The following is a 21,435-nucleotide window of genomic DNA, read 5'->3' as shown; positions in this document are numbered from 1 at the left end:
AGTAATAGTAGTAGTGTAGTAGTAGTAATAGTTGTTGTTGCGTTTAAAATATTTCTTTTACCTTCTAAAACTCCACTTTCTTTATCTGTGTAAAAACTTCCTACTTTTTCATAAAATAAATCTGGTAACCTTCCATTATTATTAAGTACAATTCAATTAATATCAAGTGAAATCAATCATTTATGTTCATTTTGAAGATGTGGCCAATTTTGACTGGTTTTACTGTATTTGAAGTCTTAAAAGTAACATTAAACAAACTAATTTTAATTTGAAGAATGATATGTATACATATTACTACATTTACCTTCAGCAGGATCCAAGCGTTTCGCCCGTCGGCCATGTTTGGAGTTATTGTGGACAAACATGTTGTCAGACACAGCCAAAAGAGGGCCGTCCACACTCACTTGCGTTGATATAACCACCTGCAGTAGAAAGAAAATGGGGAAATTCATTTAAATTGCAAAAAACAATAATACCTAATTCTAAAGTTAGTATAGTAACAGACGACTCAGAGGCTGTAAAAGGAAGACAGATGAATAGTAATTGGCGGGTAGGTGTGTAAAGTGCTTTAAGTCAAAAATTAGTGTTTTAGAGACTTCGCATCTGAAAGTTCTGACATGAATCCAAAATCAGGTTTTAGGAAAATGATTAACTGTTGTAGCTCTTCATGTCAATAAGACTGTTTTTTGGTTATACATCTGAAACCCAAAACCGGATTTTTGGATTTATATTGGAACTTTCAAACGCGACTTCTCTAAAACACTAATTTTTGACAACGCACTTTACACACCAGCCCGCCAATTGCTGCACGTCAACATGCGTCATGTTGATAGTGATCAATGGTTGTTTTCTTCGATCTTTGCCCATGATCATTTCGTGGATGACTATGATTAGTACGTCTATGTTTACTGACCCACTAGTTTTGACCTATCTTGTGCATGGGGACCTTGGTTCAATTCCAGCTCGCGCCAAATGAGCTTTGTGATGGATAAACACCGTGTTCTTGAGTTTTCTTGAGGTTCTCTCGTTTCCTCCCACTTTATTCATTCCATTCATTTCTCATCATCACCGTCTCCTTTATCCTAGCCGACATAAATGTGGGACGTAAAACTTAAAGTTTTAATTTTAATTTCATTTTAGTTTTGAACTAACACATTTTTTCTTCAAGGTTACGACTAATCTGTGAGTTATTTCTAGGATCATATTAGGCTGACAGCAAATCTTTTGCCTATTGACACGAGGCAGCTAAGAAGTAATTTCATGCCAAGAATCTTACGGTTTCTATTTTTATTCCTTATTGCTAACAAGACGAGAAAGAATGTTTACTCGTACCGTCTCGAAATTTTTCTTTTGTAAATTTATGTACAAAATTTATGTCTTAATTTGTTTCTTACCTAGAAGTTATTCGAATGCTTCGGCGTCACGAGAGAGCAACGAATGATGTAATATTTAAATAATTTAATATTAAAGTATATTGTGAAATAGCTTTCGTATTTTTAAACGTTGATAAATGCTCTTCATTATATATGTTCGTACAATCACTTTGTCAGCTTATATCTATGGTATTTCTATGATGAATCATACTTGTATAACATTAAAATAGTATTTGATACCTGCGACTTGGATGAACTAAAGTTGCACACTAGACTCGAGAAATCTCTCGTCTCGTCTCAATAACGAGACGATAAATGTCTTGTTTATCATCTCGTCTCAAATTTGAAAATGTTCTTTCGTCTCGACTCCTTGTTTTATTTATTGAACAAATTCCCAGATACAGCATAACTTTGCCATTTTACACAGGGAAATGTTAACAAAAGAAAAAAAACAAGACAACAATAATAACAACAACATAGAACAGTGTCAAAAAAGAATGTAAAAGTAATATTACTTCGTCAAAACTCGTTTAATTGCTCTTTCAAGCAACCGGATAGCTCGAAAAAAATGTCCACATCAGTTGTTACTTGAATATAACAGTTTGACATTCTGTAAAAAAGAGACCTCTGTACAATTGCCAACCCGGGACGAACAAGATGGTGGGTATTTCGGGTGATGCGGGAAGAAACACGTAAGGACAGTTCCTGAAGTAATATTTCCGATCTTAAGTCTCCATTCACTATTTTATGAAGATATTTCAGGTCAGAGATAATTCTACGTACTTCCGGAGTTTGGATGTCGCAAGCGTTCCTTCTTAGATAATATTCGAAGTGCAGGAACATGGAAACGGACTATAGTGATAAAGAAATTAAGAATAGAATCAAGTATGGAGAGATGTGTAGGTGCTGCCATGGCCCATATGGGAGAGCAGTATTCGATCTTGGGCGCTATTAAAGTTTTATAAAAAGTTGCTAATGACGAAACAGTGCGTAGTTTAGTGAATCGATAAAGAAGTCAAAATGCACATTGAATTCTTAAGTATTGAGGAGATGTGGTCAGAGAATGTGAGTTTTGAATCAAAGACGACACCAAGATCATTATGACTAGCAGAATGTGTGATAAGGGAATCATTGACATGGTATGTGGAGGGAACAGGAGACTTTTTCAAAGTAATAGTAATACTGTCACATTTCTTATTGTTGAGTTTCAAGTGCCACATTTCACACCAGCCTATAAGGTAATTTATGTCTTCCTGTAGAACAATTATGCCATGGAGACACGATATTTCTCTGTATAACTTACAATCGTCGGCAAAAAGCAGAAGGCCACTAGGTTGAGCTGATAAATGCGAGCAGAGGCCCCAGTACACTTCCCTAAGGCACCCCTGAGATCATGGATTTGGGGTTAGTAGCCGCCCCTGAAAGAACAACTTTCTGTTTACGGTAATTCAAGTAGTTGGTGATTAAAGAGAGAAATTTGCCATGTACATTAAATCTATTGGAGAGTTTATGAAGAATATGAATGTGACTGACAGAATCAAAGGCCTTCGAGAGATCAAAGTAGATAACATCTAATTGAGTATTGTTATTCATACATTTGACTGCACAGGAAAGAAGAGTACTTAAGTTTGTGAGACTTGAGCTTCTCGGTAGAAAGCCATGTTGAGAACTGTGGATGTAATGTGAGGTGAATTTAAGTAGTCTGTCTTTGATTATTTCTTCGCAGATAATTGATATTACAGAAAGAAGAGATATTAGCCTATAGGAGGATCACAAGACAAGAATATAATTTTCTCGTCTCGTGGACAGCAATATTTTCAATTCATTTTAATAACTACAGGAAATATTCTACGTCTCAAATTCAGCACAAGTCTGAAAACATTAATTGAAAGATGTTTAAAATTGAAGTCCAAGGGTAAATGATAGTTTTAGATTATTTTAGTTTATTAACCATAGTGTATATTGATATTTTGCTAGTGTGCTTCATGGAGTTATATTTTAGTGAAGTGTTTTGAAGCTTGTTTTTGTTGGCCGCAAGTGACATATTTTTAGCGTTATAGAAATTAGTTTTCTTTCTGGTCAATATTTTCGAAAACCACGCATTGAGAATTTGTCCTTAAGTACAGTAGTGTAGATAACAAGTTGTTCTAGCGGGACCCAATAATTTTTCTAGGGATCCAGGATTTTTTTCATACTAAAAGAAACCGAAAATCCTCCAGAACATAAAAGTGTAAATAACTCATCATTACACCAATACATACGTATTTATTATATTTCAATATGTTATATTGTTTAAACATGTGTCATGGCAGTGCGTGAATTTAAAATTACATAATGTAAGAAAGGTACGAATAAATTATTCATAAGAAAATAAAAGAGCACTTATGAAATTTATTTTTTTGTCTGTGTTTATATGGGTATAAATGGTTAAAAAGAAAAAACTCTTAAAGGAAGAAAAGACCAAACGCAGATACTGTTGTGCAATAGTATAGTGATATGTTCGCAACTGTGTGCATCCAGTTAGGCAAGTGAGAGAACAAAGTGTGTGCTTAATTGAAGTTGTTTAAATTAATTTAACATCGTAACATAGTTTAATTCTTTTCTTAATATCCCGGTTTCACATTCTTCATATGCTGCAAGACAAATATTCCTGTTTCACATTCTCCATGTGCTATAAAGACAAGACATTACTTTCACGACACCTTCTCGAAACGAGGCAACGTCTCGAAAGTCTCAACTCTTGTCTCTTAAAATACGTTTTAAAAATTTGAATTTTCTATTATTCGGATATTCGAATATTCGCTTTCAATATTTGAATAATTGTTCGAATATTCGAAGAAGTCATTATAAAAATAATGAATTATTCAAATTTTAACAACACTAATTTGAACCACTGTTGTATGTTCAATGATCTCACACTGGGAATCGAACCCAGAACCTCGTACACAAAAGACAAACGCGCCATTTACTGGAGCAGTGAGGAGGGCTATGATAAATTTTTACTTTCATCTCCAATTGGGACTTTATAAAATGGGTTTATTATATGGATTTCAATTCTGGAAGTTTGTCGTTTTTTTTCTTAAACACCCTATACATATATTATAAATAATATAAAATATAGTGAATATAAAGCCAAGAACAGATTACGAAAGTTTCTCTCTACTATGAGAGGGCGACTATTAGCTCATCGCGTCGCATCGCAAACGAAACCTTTCATCCTTCTTCATTGAAGTGCTTTTGCACTCGGCAGATGACTATTTCTTGCACAATCCATCCATCACAAGATAGTTTCTGCGCCGGGTGTACTGCTCTTACGGCCTCCAGGGACATATCCTAGCGCAGTCGAAGGAGGGTGAGGATAGTGGGACAGGAAGAAAAGATAAGCTGTGGGTGGGGCCTGGTCTCAAGGGAGAAGCCAATCGGAGAACAATGAAGACGTAGGAGCGCAGCCAAGAGTTCTGGGATAGGTGATAGGAGAGTGAGAGAGAGATTTGGTAAGCGGGGACAGTCAGAAAGAAGAATTCTGTCGGATTCCCATGGTCTCCAGAAGATGTGGCACTCGCCATTGTGTCTACTATGAGATTTTGAATATTGGTACTATGTGCAGAAACATTACTAAGTAGTGCAAACTATAAATAGCCGCACTAAAAATAATACATTACATATTATCTAAGTTGGCCCTTTAAATTCCAGTAATGCAAAATTTTAAAATGGCCAGCTCATAGAGTGAAAGGTTTAATAGAAAAGACATGCAGTCAACTTATGTATGTGGCCAAGTTACAGAATTGGCCAACATTACTGCTTGCATTTTCTTACTTCCTTTCCGTCCGCTCAAATGGTGAATTTTATATACAGTATGTTCTAGAATTCCTTATATTCCATACACGAGAACGGGCTCAAAAGTCTACGTGAAATGAAGTCGTTTCTGAGTTACGAGCTTAACAAAAGTGCCAAAAATGAATTTGTCTGTATCACACACGGTTACAAAGGTTATTGGTTATTAAGCATAGGCAAAACAGTTTTTATGAAAACTGGAAACCAGTTTCTAGAAAATCCGAAATATGGATACACCAATTCGGTTTTCTCCAAATCCGGTGCGGATTTTCACTGAAATCAGTTTCAGTTTTCTTCAAAAGAGCTTTGGGTTTTTACTGAAACCAGTATGATTTTCGCCGAAGCCGGTATCTGTTTTCGTTCTTGTAGTGCTCATTTGCAAACAAACTAACAAAGAAAGAAAAAAAAAACGATCTTTTCTTTTTTAAAAAACTGCTTTTATGGTCATTATTATTGGCCACACAGCAGCGATGGAAGGGGTGATGAGCTTCGTGAGTCGTTTACCTGCACCAGTCAGATCCGTGACCCGGAGACGACGGAACTTTGTCATGCAGATGGAGAGCCTCTCGAGTTTGCCAATATAATTTCTAAGCAACACAGTTCTCTCTATTTCTATTATCACTAAATTTATAATTTACTTTGTGTGCGTCGGGGGCGCGGTAGTTCAGTGGTAGAGCGTTCACCTCCGGTGCTTGGGGTTCCTGGTTCGATCTCAGCTCTGGCCATGTGGACTTTGTGGTGGACAAACACTGTACTCGTGGGTTTTCTCAGGGTTCTCCCGTTTCCTCCCACTCTCTTCATTCCATCATTTCACTCATCTCTCATCATCACCGTCTCTGTGATTTTTGTAATGGAACTTTAAATTTAAAGTGATTAAGTAGGTCCATGCAACTGACATGGTTATGTAATACCTTGTATAGAGACAACATTTCTGGAATATTCGACTCTGTTCTAGGTTATTGAAGTTCAAGTTTAAAAATTGGCTATTATATATGGCATTGGATACAGGACCTAGTTATGTTTCACAGTACATATTTCAAATACCTTTTAAAATGTGATGTGCACTTTTTCCCAATTTGGTCCACCATTTTTTTTTAATTTAAAAAGAATTATTCAAGCAATAATATTTAATAATGACTTATTATAGTTAGTATATCTATATATTGAAACCTTTGAATAAGGGACACCGATCGAACTTGATGATTTTCGTAAATGAGAGGTTACATCAATTTAGATTACTCATGGGTATGCGCTAATTCTATGTTATGCGGTAATTGTATATAATACTATATAGGAAAACGATGATACGCCAGGTCATTAAATTACGACAAAGACTTTTTTTTTTGTCTAGATCTATTTTCAAATTCTACCAAGGATTCCGGTGCTAAATATGTAATTATGAACTGAAAATAGTTCATGTCCGTGTCTGCATCTTCAATGTACATGTTCAACGGAGGGTTCTGTTCCATAATAATACAAATATTTCTATTCGTATCTAGTTTATACCGTTATCCGTTGGTAACACACTAATGACTGAAGAAAAACTTAGGATGACCTGCTTAAGGAAACGAACTCGACATTTCTCCGTTACAAGGTAAGCACGTATACCCCCAAAGAGTTCAACTCGTTCCTTCAGTTAAATTAAACTTCAACTTATATAAGCGAAGAATCGCCACTCTTCCAGTAATAGGGCTAACTCAATTTTCTTTGTCACTTTTAAACCCCCAAGAGAACTTGCTGTTTAAAAAATGGTTAATATCTCTCTTCGCACCGCTCGTATTCTCCTCCCTCTCGGTGGACTTGTTAAAGGTATAGAGTAGTATCCTGGATGGACTGCTTCCCTTTAAACCCCTCGACTCAAACCGCAGGCGTTGTATATAAAGACGCGAGAACAACAGTATACATATACATACAAACACATACACATGTATTGTTATTTTAGAACAATACTAATGTTTCGATTGTTATGCAACAACGTTTAATAATTGATAACACAACGTTATTAATATTGTTACAAGAACAACAATAATAATAATAGTAATAAACACACGGGTATTGTTCGCTCAACGTTATAGAGTAAACGTTACCAAGACCTATTCTGTATAAACTCGCTTTACCATATAAGGTCGCTGTTATTTCATTGCATTTAGCTAAGCGTAAAGTCAATCAGAAAAGGGATGATCGCGCGGGAGGAGGGGAGTTATAGTACCTGTCTCGAGAGAGTTATATTCTAAGGGTGGAAGGAACGAGGGTATGAGACATACGTAGCTTGTGCATACACATAGTGAGACTGAAATGTAATTTTTCATAATATGACCCCTATTCAATCCTGTAAACATTCGTTCATTGAATGCATTGCATCTGAACAAGAAGAATATGTTAAGAAATCCCATGCTGTATATAATTTTATAACGAATTACTTGATCATTTTATTAATTATTCAGAATTCATAATATTCTTTTTGCTACTTACACAACTTGGCTACTATTCTTTTTTTCTAAAATTACCACTTGTAATACAAAATATTAACTGGGGATTTTTATTGAAACTTGAAAAAAGCGAACCAAAATATTGTGGCCTGAGTTTTGTAATAACAATACCTTATAGTATTGTACCAGTACTAAATCCTGTAGCCCTACCCACTTGTCTAGTGGCACAGAGTCCCGGGTTCGATTCTCGGCAGCAAAGCCTTGAAATTTGAACTTATTATGATAGCTGGGATTCCATCTTAGGTCCATGTTTCATATAGTCTCGGAGCTGAAAAGGGTGCTAATTCCAATTCAAGTAACCAAATAAATCCTCTAGTATTACGAAAAATTACGACAAAGACATTGCAAAACAGTAAGTTATTGCATTCCATTCTAATGTTGAAACGGAAAGGGCTGTATGTGAAATACAAGTACGGTGAGAGACTGCTTGTTTTGTCATTTTGTTAATACTTAGTTCTTAGAGTAGCAGCGCAGTGGCGGATCCAGCCCAGGGCCGGGGGCCTAGGCCCCCAGTTTTTCCAGTGCCAAAAATAATTTAAGCTATTATTTTTGAAAGTTTATAGTAAACTCATGATATACGTATATATATCTATCATAGTCTAGCTTTTAACTTCCAGATCCGCCTCTGGCAGCAGGAACGACTACGGTATATTGAATTCTTGTCACTATTAAGTATAGGTTCTCAGTATTAAGTCCCGTTGTAATTTGTTGGGTGTCTGGAAATGAGTGGAATATTTTGATACATTCCCTATGGCATAGGGTGCGAAAATATTCTTATAAATACTGTACCTATATCTAATTAATATACAATCTCTTCATTAGGAAACAGTTCTCTATATTGTAATTTGCTGTAGTTGCACATCTGCTGAAAGTAAGTTGGACATATTTTTACGAAGCTCGTACATAAGAGTCACTCCATACTATTTGTATTTCGTCCGATCGCTATTTGAATAAATTTCAAAAAACCCATAGTATCCAACTTAAAGAAGTGAACGTAGTATCTAACTTAAAGAAGTTCAGTGTTGGATTTTCCTTTGGTTCAACTATTTTTTCTTTATCAAGGTACGTACTTTTTAAGTACAAAATTATGGTTTAAGAAGGTAATAAACTAGAAAAGACAGATGCACAAGAAAAACATTTGATGCAACACACAATTAGGAACCATATCCGTACTGATAACCATGTTTTCACTTGGGGAAGGGGAAAATGCAATAGCTGGCTGTACTGAATTAAAAGTATGTGACAAGGCTAGATTTTCTGATATTGTAGGCTATTAGTCATTGTGTAGCACAGTAGGTTAAAAAAAGGGCTGTAAAAGAAGCAGGACAAATGTAACTGGTATCCATCTTCAAGAGAAGAAACATATTTGTATAACAAAATATGACAATTTGTTGTGTTTATAACTCATTCATATTTATGGTATTGATACAAAATTTATAAGTGGACTTATTTATATGTATGCATAATATTACCTAATCGCTAAAGAAGCCACTTTCTCAATATTTTAGAGAAGTCCCGTCTCAAAAGACAGAAATACACTCAAAAAAATGTGCAACGATAAAAAAACAGAACTTACTCTTTGGAGAAGTCAGGAGTAAAACAACAGTGTTCCTCCTTCCTCCTCCGCCATTTTGTGGTCGAGATAGACTCCTCCCCCAGGAATTGGGGGACTGCCCCTAGGGAATGCGCCACGCAAGGGACTCCCCGCTTCTCTCCCCTCTGAGTCTCCCGTCTGACCCTCTCCCCTCCCGGCCGCTTCTCTCCCCTTCTATCCGTTCCCATGGGAACGAGCAACGATGACGGCCAACGTTCGATGAAACCGTTCTTTCCCCTCCCTTAGCACACTATGGCCTTTTTTCCCTACTCTGCCTTATATATATATATATATATATATATATATATATATATATATATATATATATGACAACTAGGTACTTCCTGCTCTCTGCTTTTTTTAAAAAATCTCTCTGCTTTGATAACCAAAAATCTTAAAGAAAATGTTATAATAAATATTTACCTGTTACTTCATCATATGTTTAATTCGAGCACCTTGTTTCTAAATCTAATATCATGTTCCTACTTTGACGACTTCCCAATTGAAAACTCTTCTACCAAAGATATTCAAGGAATCATCCGAAATATTGAGTTTGCTAAATAGCACACAGATGATGATTGGATACAACATCTGGATACCTACTTCTCTAACTGGAGTAATTTGCTGACACAAATTTCACATTGCTATTAACTTTCCCAATTTTTTTAATTAAAGTAAAATGCGAGAGAACCTACGTCTTAGGCCATCTTAAAATTTGTTGAATGACAAGTTCGCACTTTTGAGGCAGATTTACCTAACATTTTGTACAGAAAGATTGCCAGGGTTAATACCAGTGTAATATGTGTGTGTGTTCAGTAACTAATTATTCTAGTTATTGAAATATATCAGATGCAGTTACTAGCAATACCAGATAGCTGCTGCTGTGTATTTGGATGTGAAGAACATACTTGAGTGTAAGATACCCTGTTTCGTTCATCTTTATCATTAAGCCAGTATCTCGTTATGTCACTCATGTCTGTATTAAGCTAAATATATCGTTTACCAAGTGTTCATAATATCACTCACATCTGCAATCAATAAGCCAGATTATCACTTATCAACTATCTACTTAAATTACTTATCTCTACATTAGCTGAGGTTTTCTTTCACAAGTGTCACGTTATATCACTGACATGTGGATTACGATGAGTTGATCATTCACCAAATGTCAAGTTATACGTATCACTAACGTTTCCTTTATGATTAGTTTATCGTTCACTAAGTATCCAGTTATATCACTGAATTCCGCATTAAGATGTGTTTATCATAAACAAGTATCCAGTTATATAATCCATTTCTGAATTAAGCTGAGTTTATTATTCACCAAGTATCCAGTAATATCACTCACATCTGCAATCAATAAGCTGAGTTTATCATTTATCAACTATCTACTTAAAATATTTATGTCTACATTAGCTGAGCTTATCATTCACCAAGTGTCACGTAATATCACTGACATGTAGATTACGAAGAGTTGATCATTCACCAAATGTCAAGTTATACGTATCACTAACGTTTCCTTTATGATTAGTTTATCGTTCACTAAGTATCCAGTTATATCACTGAATTCCGCATTAAGATGTGTTTATCATAAACAAGTATCCAGTTATACAACTTATTTCTGAATTAAGCTGAGTTTATCATTCACCAAGTATCCAGTAAATATCACGCACGTCTGCAATAAACTTAATTCAAACTTTTCTTCATCACCTCCCTCCCTTAAGCCTTCAGTTGCTTATATTTTCCAAAAGTAGTCAAGAATATAAGGTGAAAAGAATTTACAGTGTTACAAATACTATAAATAAATCTGTACAAGTTTGAGGTCATGTTCTGTCTTTTAGTTGAAAACATTATTTTAACTAAATTAGAGGTGCTAAATCGATATATAAAGCGCGTTTTCTGCTTACAAGCATTACTTTTATTGTGCAATCATTTGACATTTTGTTACACAGGCATGGAACAGGAATTTTACATATAGAAACAAAAGGTTATACAAATTTCTACGACAATGTTCTTTAGTTGAAAACCTGTGACTAAATAAGTTAGAGGTGCTAAATCGATATGTGATCTGTGATGCCTGTTTTTCTCTAATATGTGCCATTCAGTCACATGACATTTTATTACACAGACATGGAACAGGCATTTTGCGTATACAAACAAACGTGTATACAAATTTCTACGGAAATGAGACTGGGGTCGTTTTCTCTGAATCTCTCTAACGTTAGACCAGCAATACTCAGCTAACATACCGTTTTACCATCGTCCACTAAACAGCTTTTCAAATTTGCAATGTCCTGATGGAACCGTTCTCAATTTCAGCACTAACAACCCCTAAATTTCGTGGAAAGAAGTCTAAATGTAAATAAAAAAGATTTCAGGGGATGTGGCATCCCATGAGTTTGAAGCAATGTACCGTTATCACTAACAATAGTACCATAATTTGGTGTTTTAGTATTACCAATGAAATTAGAACACACTAATTAGAATGCTTACCATGTTACATTTCTATGTCCGACAGTATACATTCAAATTCACCATCCTGTATGACGGTTTTTTGTTGTTGTTGTTGTTGTTGTTGTTGTTGTTGTTTTTTTTTTTTTTTTTTTTGTGAGCCAATAAACACGCCTTCATTTATCTTTGAGCAAGTTAGGCTTGGGAATTTTGACTTCAGATGCTTGAAAGTTGGTCCATCTCGATTTCATGCTTTGACGAAAATTTTCATCAAACCTAGTTTGATGTGTAATAGGGAAAGAAAACCGTCTTCAGGGTTCACGAGTTGTTAACGTGATACGTTCTTGATTTCTGGAACATATTCCTCTCGTGATGGCCATGCTTTCCACTCGTAATGGTCAACTCTGTCCCGGCTGTCCCAGTCACACAAAAAGCACCACATTCGGTATACCTTTGTTGCATGCCTGTAAGGATTCCAATAACTTTAAGATCTCCACATATATTATATTGAATGTTTATACTGTAATATATCAGATATTACTTCATGTGTTTTCGTCATGTGAATAACATACGTATTGTTAAATATAAAACAGCACTGTCGTCAGACTTATATTACACGAATCAATGTATATACAATCGTCATTCTGCTGGATTATGTTCACTATCACGACCAAATTCCTGAAATAAAACGTGATTCTGCATTAACATTGTTCGAAAACACAATTCCTCCAGTCTCTGAAAAGTAAGATGAATCGTTACGTTCGGAACGTGTATTTTTTCTCTAATCCCATCCCTGAAATCGGGAGTCCATGATTTCTCCGCTTTTGTTTTAGCATTCGAAACGTGCATTTTTCTCTGATCCCACTCCTGAAGTCGAGACTTCATGATTTCTGCTTTTGTCTTCATATAGATTTAATTCCCATACCAGATCGTTTAGCTCTTCTTGTGTGATAAGTGTGGTGTACATGAGAGGGATGGTGGCTGGGAGTCGATGTCCGAGTTGCCTGAACTTAGGGTTTAATTTTTCTTCATCAAATGTAAGATTTTCAGGAGCTTTAGGCACAGGTAGCTCTTCATTATGGGACATTGGGCGCCTTGTTGACTCCAAGTTAGGAAACTGAATGTGAGATTTTGATTTTGAAGAGAATCCCTTTACATTTGTCAAACAAAAGTAACAGTCACTCACTAGGTCTATGGGTTCCCACTTTGCTTTCTTTGCATTCAGTTTCGTAAGTTCCTGGAACAAGAATTACAAGAGGTTTGTGTTGCCCATTGCTTTGTATGTACATATCTTGATCTCTTACTCGGCACCCAAAATACGGTTCATATGCCTTTTTGACAACAGGCATAAGGCTACTTCTTTGACTCTTCAACATCAGTTCACCGCATATATAATAAAGTGAATTAGGGTTATTCATACGCTGACGAGACATGCTGATACACTGAACATACTTTTCTCCTTTTCATACACACATCACTGGCAGAAACTCAATACAAACGTTAAAACTTTACAAACACCTTCAACTGCAAAGCACAACCCTCATATTGCATAGCACAAAACACATGGCAGCGGTTATTTGTCAGTGGTGACAGCACGGTGATGGTTATGCAATAACAAAGTTATCACTGCATGACAGTCTTGGGAAGTAACGTAACGGAAGTAACGTGTTACTTTTTAAATAACATTTCGTAGTAACGCATTACAATTTTCAAAGTAAACCCTCAACCAAAATTCAGAAGCTCGTGAACAATGTCCTTGACTCTTAGACTTAACGACTACCGAGGTTGGCAATGGACTACTCTTTTAATATTCAGATACGAATCGCCTATTTTTCGTGTTTATACACAGTGTTGTTATAATAATAATAATGTTATAATAATAATAATAATAATAATAATAATAATAATAATAATAATAATAATAATAATAATAATAATAATAATAATAATAATAATAATAATAATAATAATTGGTAGCAGTAGTATCATTGATAATAATTATATTGTCTATGTAGAATACTTGAAGAAAGCACTTGAAACTACACACAGGATTCGGCTCGATTTGGCTCGACTCGACTTGAAACTCGACCCAAAATCGAGTCGAGTTCGAGGAAATTTTTCGAGTCGAGTTCTTGAGTCGAGATCAAAGATATATTTCAAGTCGAGTCGAGTTTCAAAGAAAACTCTCTCGAATTCCCCTGTGCCCATCCCTACGAGTAACGCAGTATGGCATTTTAGTCAGTGTTACATTATATAAAAATTTTCATATAGCTGTCAAGTAGGAATTTGTTTTTGCATCTACATAAAACGATTCAGAACGTGCAATAATAATAATAATAATAATAATAATAATAATAATAATAATAATAATAATAATAATAATAATAATAATAATAATAATAATAATAATAATAATAGCCTATTAATAATAATAGTGGTAGTACGGAAAATTGAAGTAATAAGATTTTTTTCCAATATTCAAAACTTCGGACCTAAAAGTAACGCGTTAGTGTCGCGTTACTTTCGAAATAGGGTAATAGTTACTTTTTTAGGGCAAGTAACGCGTTATTTTAAGGGAAGGTAAAGTAACTTGTAACGCGTTACATTTTTACAAGGAGCTTACGCAACACTGATTCAGCATAACGATTTTTTTTAAAATAAGAATACTAAACTGATAGTGATATCACTCTTATCAGGGGCTGGAGAAAATCTTTGAGCGAATTCACAATTAATTATCTTTTAAGTAATATACGTAATGTATAAAGACAGTGTTTTTCGTGGAAACTGTGCGTGATAGTAACAAACTAATTGCAGCTTCGTGTTTTACTTGCATTTTTTTAAAGGAAAGAACAAATTTCTAGTAGCACACTGTAACAAACCAACAGAATGTTTTGTAGTGCTCTTCTATCTCTGCCATTGTCCCCTAGAAGAAATCGGACTGGTAACAGGCCTGTACATAAGCATGTACAGGAAGTCGAGACCACTGACTAGTGATGATTTCAGAAGATTTCAATGCACTGAGGGTGAAAAGTAGAACCACAAAAATACTGAGAATCTACATTGCGGACAATAGAAGATATGACTCTGGAGGAGGGGAATTCGTAACTGCGGGGAAGGGAATATCCCCTGGATCATTCCTTGAAATCATCAATGCTCGTGACTGCTGATAACACCTAGGCCAAATTGCTTGAAAGCTGAATTTATATTTGGACAATACATAGGATTTGTGAGTAAGGCACCACCCAGGAAGGAATTTTGAATATTCGACGTAGAAAGAGAGGGAAGGCCATATAAAGTATGGTTCTATAATTTAATATGGATCCGAACCACAAATGTTCTCTGCCAGGAATCAATGTCGAGCTCCCTCGTGGCTACATAGTTAGTGTACGCGCTTTCGGAGTGGGAGACCCAAGTTCGTTTCATTAATTTGGATATTGAAATATAGCCTATGCAGTAATCCGACTCATTGATTTAGGTGAGATGAGGTGATTTTAACTCCCGTTTAATAGCGAGGCTATATGAGACGTTGACCTACTGATTAACATGGAATCCGAACCATATAAGCTCCCGCCGGGAATCGAATCCGGGTTTCAAACGCAAAACGCACATATGATAAACGCTTAGCCAAGAAGGAGCTCCTCATTAATTTAGGTATTGTAATATGGCCTATGCACTAATTCGATTGAATGATTTGGATATTATAGTATATATAGCGTGACAACTCTGCCATCTATTAAATTGAGAGCAACTAAGAGTTCCTTCTACTAATACAGTGTTACTAAACTTATCATTGTCTCGCGATAATACATCGAAGTTAATTTTTACTGATTTTCATCTCAGCTGTTTAAATTTTAATGTTTTTCATACCTTTAAGCAATAATAATTCTAACTAATTTTAACACCAAATAATGAGCAAAATTTTCAATAATAACAAAGATACCAAGGCGAGTTTTAACCAACTGCAACATAACATAGATAAAAGAAAACATAAAGATATTATCTATCTATTAAAATGTTACAAAAACAATGAAAACGCCTGAACTCCAATCTCTAACTTTGGATTTCAAACCTTTGATTTACGGTTATTTGTGATTTCACGTTTAACAGAGACAAATATTTTAAAGTGTGTGTACTTTAAATAAACTATATAAAAACATCTTTTTTAAAAATAAAGTTTATGTTTTAAAATTATTGTTCAAAGTCTTTGTATTTTAATAAGCCTCCTCCAAAATCAATGCTAATGAACTGTGCTGCTATCTGTGGAGTTGTTTTAAATTATATGTTTGTGGACATTTATATGTTTGTGGCCAATCCTTTCCACAATGAGATCTCGGAAACTACAGGCGCTAGAAAGATAACATTTCTTCTGATCGATTGCAAATTTTGCATAGATTGCCCAGTTCTAATTGATTTTTTTTAAACATGGCCATTATTTCTTTATTACATTTTTACGGGTACACTGGAAGTGTTGAAATTTAAAAAAAAAAACGAAAGCGCCATATCCTACGCATTATACATTCCAACAACACATACTTGTGTATAGGGGTTGCATATGTCTAAGGCGTTTGCTTCATAGACAAATAATAATGAAAAACGAAGGATAACCATTTTTCCAGTCTAAGATGAATCTTTATTTTTGGAGTGTTTTACCCAATGAACACCATATATAACTGATATTATAACTATTTGTGTATGTAATGTATTTGCTTTAGAAACTCCAATCGGAAGTAGGCTCAAATCTTGCAAATGATGCGAGATATTGAAAAATAATCGAAAAAATCTCCCCTTTATAGTATTCTATGCCGATTTTTATCACGGCGTCTTTAACTTTTGTCTGTAAAGGGACATGTACAGGTGTGAGGAATAACAAGGAGATTCATGCTCATATGTGAATGATGCGCTGTGTAGGAGCGCAGGTTCAGCTAGTCTATATATTAAAATGCTAAGTTTATATGTTCCCTCCAATCCTTTTGACAATGAGATCTCGAAAACCACAAGTGCTAGAATCGTGCTATTTTCGCTGGTCGATTCGAAATTTTGTGTGGATTGTCCAGTTCTAATTGAATATTTAAAAATAAAAGTGTCTTTTATTTCTTTATTACATTTTAAAGGGTACTCTGGAAGTGTTGGAATTAGGGATGGCCAGACGGATCCGGATCTCAGATATCCGGATCCTATGATATCCGGATCCGGATCCTATAAGATCCGGATCTCGGATCTTGGATCCGGATCCGGATATCCGGTTCCTGGATCCGGATCCGAAATTTCGGATCTTGGATCCGGATCCGGAATTTCGGATCTTGGATCCGGATCGGAAGTTTCGGATCTTGGATCCGGATCCGGAATTTCGGATCTTGGATCCGGATCCGAAGTTTCGGATCTTGGATCCGGATCCGGAATTTCGGATCTTGGATCCGGATCCGGAATTTCGGATCTTGGATCCGGATCCGGAATTTCGGATCTTGGATCCGGGTCCGGAATTTCGGATCTTGGATCCGGATCCGAAGTTTTGTATCTTGAATCCGGATCCGGAATTTTGGATCTTGAATCCGGATCCGAAGTTTCGAATATTGGATCCGGATATTCGGTTCCTCTATCCACACCCGAAATTTCGGACTCCTGATTTGAATATTTTAGGCCTTAGATTGAGACCCAGAACTAAAATATCCATATGTATAAAATTGACTAGGTGAATTTTATCTAACTCAGTGGGAAGACAATTCAATTTAAATGACAAAAGATTACATGAAAATCTCATTTTCACATTTTTCGGGGTTAGACCACTGTTGCGCACACCCCATCATTTAGTCTTTAGTATATCTTTAAACGTACTACAAGTATGCCACTTTCATCTCAAGTCAGTAGTTGTATAGATCTGCCTTTTGTTACATATTAATCGAGTTAGGATTAAAACTCGATTGTTTGTGAGACCTATGATAATATTTTCAGAATGAGTTATAACGTTGAAAAACTGCATAGTAATGCTGCATATTTTCTTTGTGCCACATTGGAATTTAATGTAGTCTATCTTATACAATCGGCTCTTATGATTAATTCAATGATCTGAACTCCTGCAGCATTACGCTAAAATCATGGATGTCTTTCAATTTTCGTCATTATTTCTATTTTTTATTACGAGCAAAATAAATATCATAAGCGGCATTTTACATAATACATATAGACGCAGTTCAGTCAGTTGATTGCTTAAAGTTTATAGCAAAGCTATTACATTTCTAAGACACTGGCGGCTTTAGGACAAAATCCATGGCTTTCCCATAAAATCTTAAATCTCTCTATATAAAAAGGGCAAAGTCCTGAGTGAGTGAGTGACAGATTCCGTACAGGCCAAATCGCTTAAGCTACAAACGTGAAATTTGGACAGTTTATAGGCTTTGTGACGTAGGATACCACTAAGGAAGGACTTTGGGAAATTCGACGAGGAAGGGGGGAAATGGGGTGGAAAATAATGATGATTCTTGACGTTAGATACTTCAAATTTGGTATTTGGGTTTCTCATTGAAAATAATTTGATACTTGTTAAAGTGCTTTTTGATATTTAAATTAAAAGGGGCAGGGAAGATGTAGAAAGTAAAAGAACGGGTGGTAATTGCAATTATTGCAATTAGTATAATAATATGCCTATATCTTGGAAACTTAAAGGGTTAGAAACATGGAATTTGGTATTTGAACTTCTCACTTAAAATAATTAGATACATATTTCAACGTTTTTTTGATATGTGGCCCAGAAGGGAAGAAAAAGGGCGAGAAGAAAATTAAGTGGAGATTACAATTATTGTATTAATATGTTCAATCCTTTAAGGTTAAAGACTTGAAATTTGGTATTTGCATTTCTCATTGAAAATAATTTGACATGTGTTTCAGTGTTTTTTGACGTTTTAGTAAAAAGGAAAAGAGAAGAGATGGAAAGGAAAGAGGGTGGGGATTGTAATTATTATAATAACATGTCGATATCTGGGAACCTCTGAAGGTTAGGAGCATAGAATTTGGTATTTGGACTTCACATTTGAAATAATTAGGTATGTACTTAAGCGTTTTTTGATGTATGTCTTAGAGGGGAAGAAAAGGGGCGGGGAGAAAAGACTTTTATATCTCGGAATCCTGGAATGTTAGAGAAATGAAACTTGTTATTTGAACAAAAATTCGTTATGAAATGAAATCTTTGAGTTTTACGTCCCACGATTATGCCGGTTAGGATAAAGGAGACGGTGATTATGAGAAATAAATGAAATGAAGAAAGTGGGAGGAAACGAGAAAACCCCGAGAAAACCCACGAGCACGGTATTTGTCCACCACAAAGTCCACACGGCGCGAGCTGGGATTGAACCAGGGACCCCAAGCACCGGAGGTGAACGCTCTACCACTGAGCCAACGCGCCCCCTTAAAAATTCATTATGTTTGCAGGCGTATGATGTGCGAGGCCGTAGACCGAGCAAATGTGTGGGCTGGGGGGAAAGCCCCCATGTACTCGCACTGAAATTCGGTATGTCTCGGGATACCGGAATGTTATTACATACAATTTGATATTTGAACTGAGATTCGGTATGGTTGTAGGTTTACGAGGTACGAGGTCATAGGCCGATCAAATGAGATATCAGAGGGTCTAAGGGCAAATCCCCAAACATTTCTTTTTAAATTGATTATGATTAGAGGCTTTAGTGGTGCGAGGCCCTAGTAACGGGGGTCTAGTGGCGAAGCCCCCAACTAGCTGAGGTCTATTAAGTACATAAATGTATTTGCGTAATGACTGGAAATTGCATGTATGCCTGTGGACAAAATTGCATAAGTAGCCACGAGAAATGACAATCCTTTAAGATAAAAATTTTAAAAAAACTACCAAAATGTACTCTTGAATGAGTTGTATATTATGTTTGCGCAGGGCCGAATCCAGAACAGACTCCTGGAAGGGGCGGATGGATTCTTAGGGGGCGGTTGGGGATGCTAGCAGTGAAAAATTACTTAATGATCTGAAATTGCCACAAATTACTACTAAAGTACACTGTTAATGGTGGCGCTGGGTAGAGGCGAACGACTTTTCGCCCTCCCCCTGGATCCGCCTATGTGTTTACATGAATGATATAGCTCCTTATACAACCTATGCAGAGTTAATAGTAGTGGATTACTAATTACAAAGATACGTGTTACTGCTCGAGGCTCCATATGGTATTTTGTATACACATACAGTACATTAATACATTGATTTTGATACATTAATTGCCGTTTAGAACTTCATCTCTACTACAATTCTTAATTCTAACTGGAGTGGTACGGTCACAGAGAAACGTATTTTTTAAAAAAGAAAAAAATCTCATCAAGAGCAAGAAAAGGAAGTTGCTCCTTAATTTGATTTGATCTATATTTTATGGGCTGTTCTATTAGCAATGGCCTAGCCCATCACGACTAGGAAATGGCCTCATTCAGTGACCACAATAACTCAGAAAGAATTAGAAAAGTAAGCAGCCTGAGTCTAATGAAGAAGCTTGGGCTTGAGACTAAGGTTTCATCCCAGCATTTGACTAGTGTTACAGAAAACAAAGGACAAATTTCCATCAGGACGACCGCTTTAAAAAAGATTTACTACCTTTTCGGTCAAGTATTTCCACTAGAATCGAATCTGACAATGAGATTGCTCTCACCTAAGTCGACAGTTTTACTCAATCAAATTAAGAGTAATTGTGACATATTAAGGCACGAAAACCAAATATCAACAGAATGAAGAGAACGCAAGGCTGTCACACGATCAGATACCAAAAGTGTCTTAAAATCTTATTTTAAGCATAGGAATGAAAATCACTTTGTCAATAATTTCGAAAATTTTGCTGATTCGGAACACCCGAATTTTCTGACACGGAGTTTCGAATCCGGATATAAGATCCGGTTTTTCAGGTCTGGATCCAAGATCCGAAATTTCGGATCCGGATCCAAGATCCGTTTTTTCGGATCCGGATCCAAGATCCGAAATTTCGGATCCGGATCCAAGATCCGGATTTTCGGATCCGGATCCAAGATCCGAAATTTCGGATCCGGATCCAAGATCCGGATTTTCGTATCCAAGATCCGAAATCTCGGATCCGGATCCAGTGTCCGGATATCCGGATCCAAAAATATCCGGATCTGGCCATCCCTAGTTGGAATCTTAAGAAAGGAAAGAATCATATCCTTCGAGTTATACATTCCAAGACAACAAAGTCATATACAGGGGTTGCATATCTCTCAGGCATTTGTTTCATAGCCAAAGGGTAATGAAATACGAAATATAACCATTTCTCCAGGCTAAGATGAATCTGTATTGTTTTGAGTTTTGTCCAATGAACAATATATATCACTGACATTATAATTAATTATGTTTGTATTATATTTGCTTATTACGTACTGCATGAAAGAAGAAAGAAAACACTAATCATACGTGAATTAAAAGGGGTTGTAACGTCAGAAGAACTTGTAGCTGTCATAAAAAAATCTTGAAACCCTACCATATTTCACTATGTACACATAGTCTTGAAAGAGTCATAAAACATTTTTTCCATCTTGCAAGGAGTCGAACAGTACGCAACTTTCTGGGACGTCTTGCTTGCTACCTGCTATCGCCCTCCCGCTGACATAAAGAAAAAACCAGTTTCGTCGCTTCCGAAACAACGGATTCTTTTGGACAGGGAGGGGGAGTGCGCCAAAATAC

General features: G+C 36.0%; 1 protein-coding gene across 4 annotated transcripts in view; it reads right to left on the bottom strand.

Moving 5' to 3' along the window:
- kn (EBF transcription factor knot) overlaps positions 1-21,435 on the bottom strand; it is a 464,407-nt gene that overhangs the window by 101,442 nt on the left and 341,530 nt on the right. For all 4 annotated transcript variants that reach the window (XM_081766742.1, XM_081766732.1, XM_081766749.1 and 1 more), the window contains exon 8: positions 305-422. In XM_081766742.1, coding sequence (XP_081622868.1) covers positions 305-422 — 118 coding nt within the window. The remainder of the gene's footprint in view (positions 1-304; positions 423-21,435) is intronic.

Source organism: Thermobia domestica, chromosome 1 (genome assembly GCF_964235325.1).
Source record: "Thermobia domestica chromosome 1, izTheDome1.hap1.1, whole genome shotgun sequence".
NCBI lineage: Eukaryota > Metazoa > Arthropoda > Insecta > Zygentoma > Lepismatidae > Thermobia > Thermobia domestica.
Note: the sequence above shows the minus strand (reverse complement) of the source record. Positions and strands in the feature narration are given on the sequence as shown.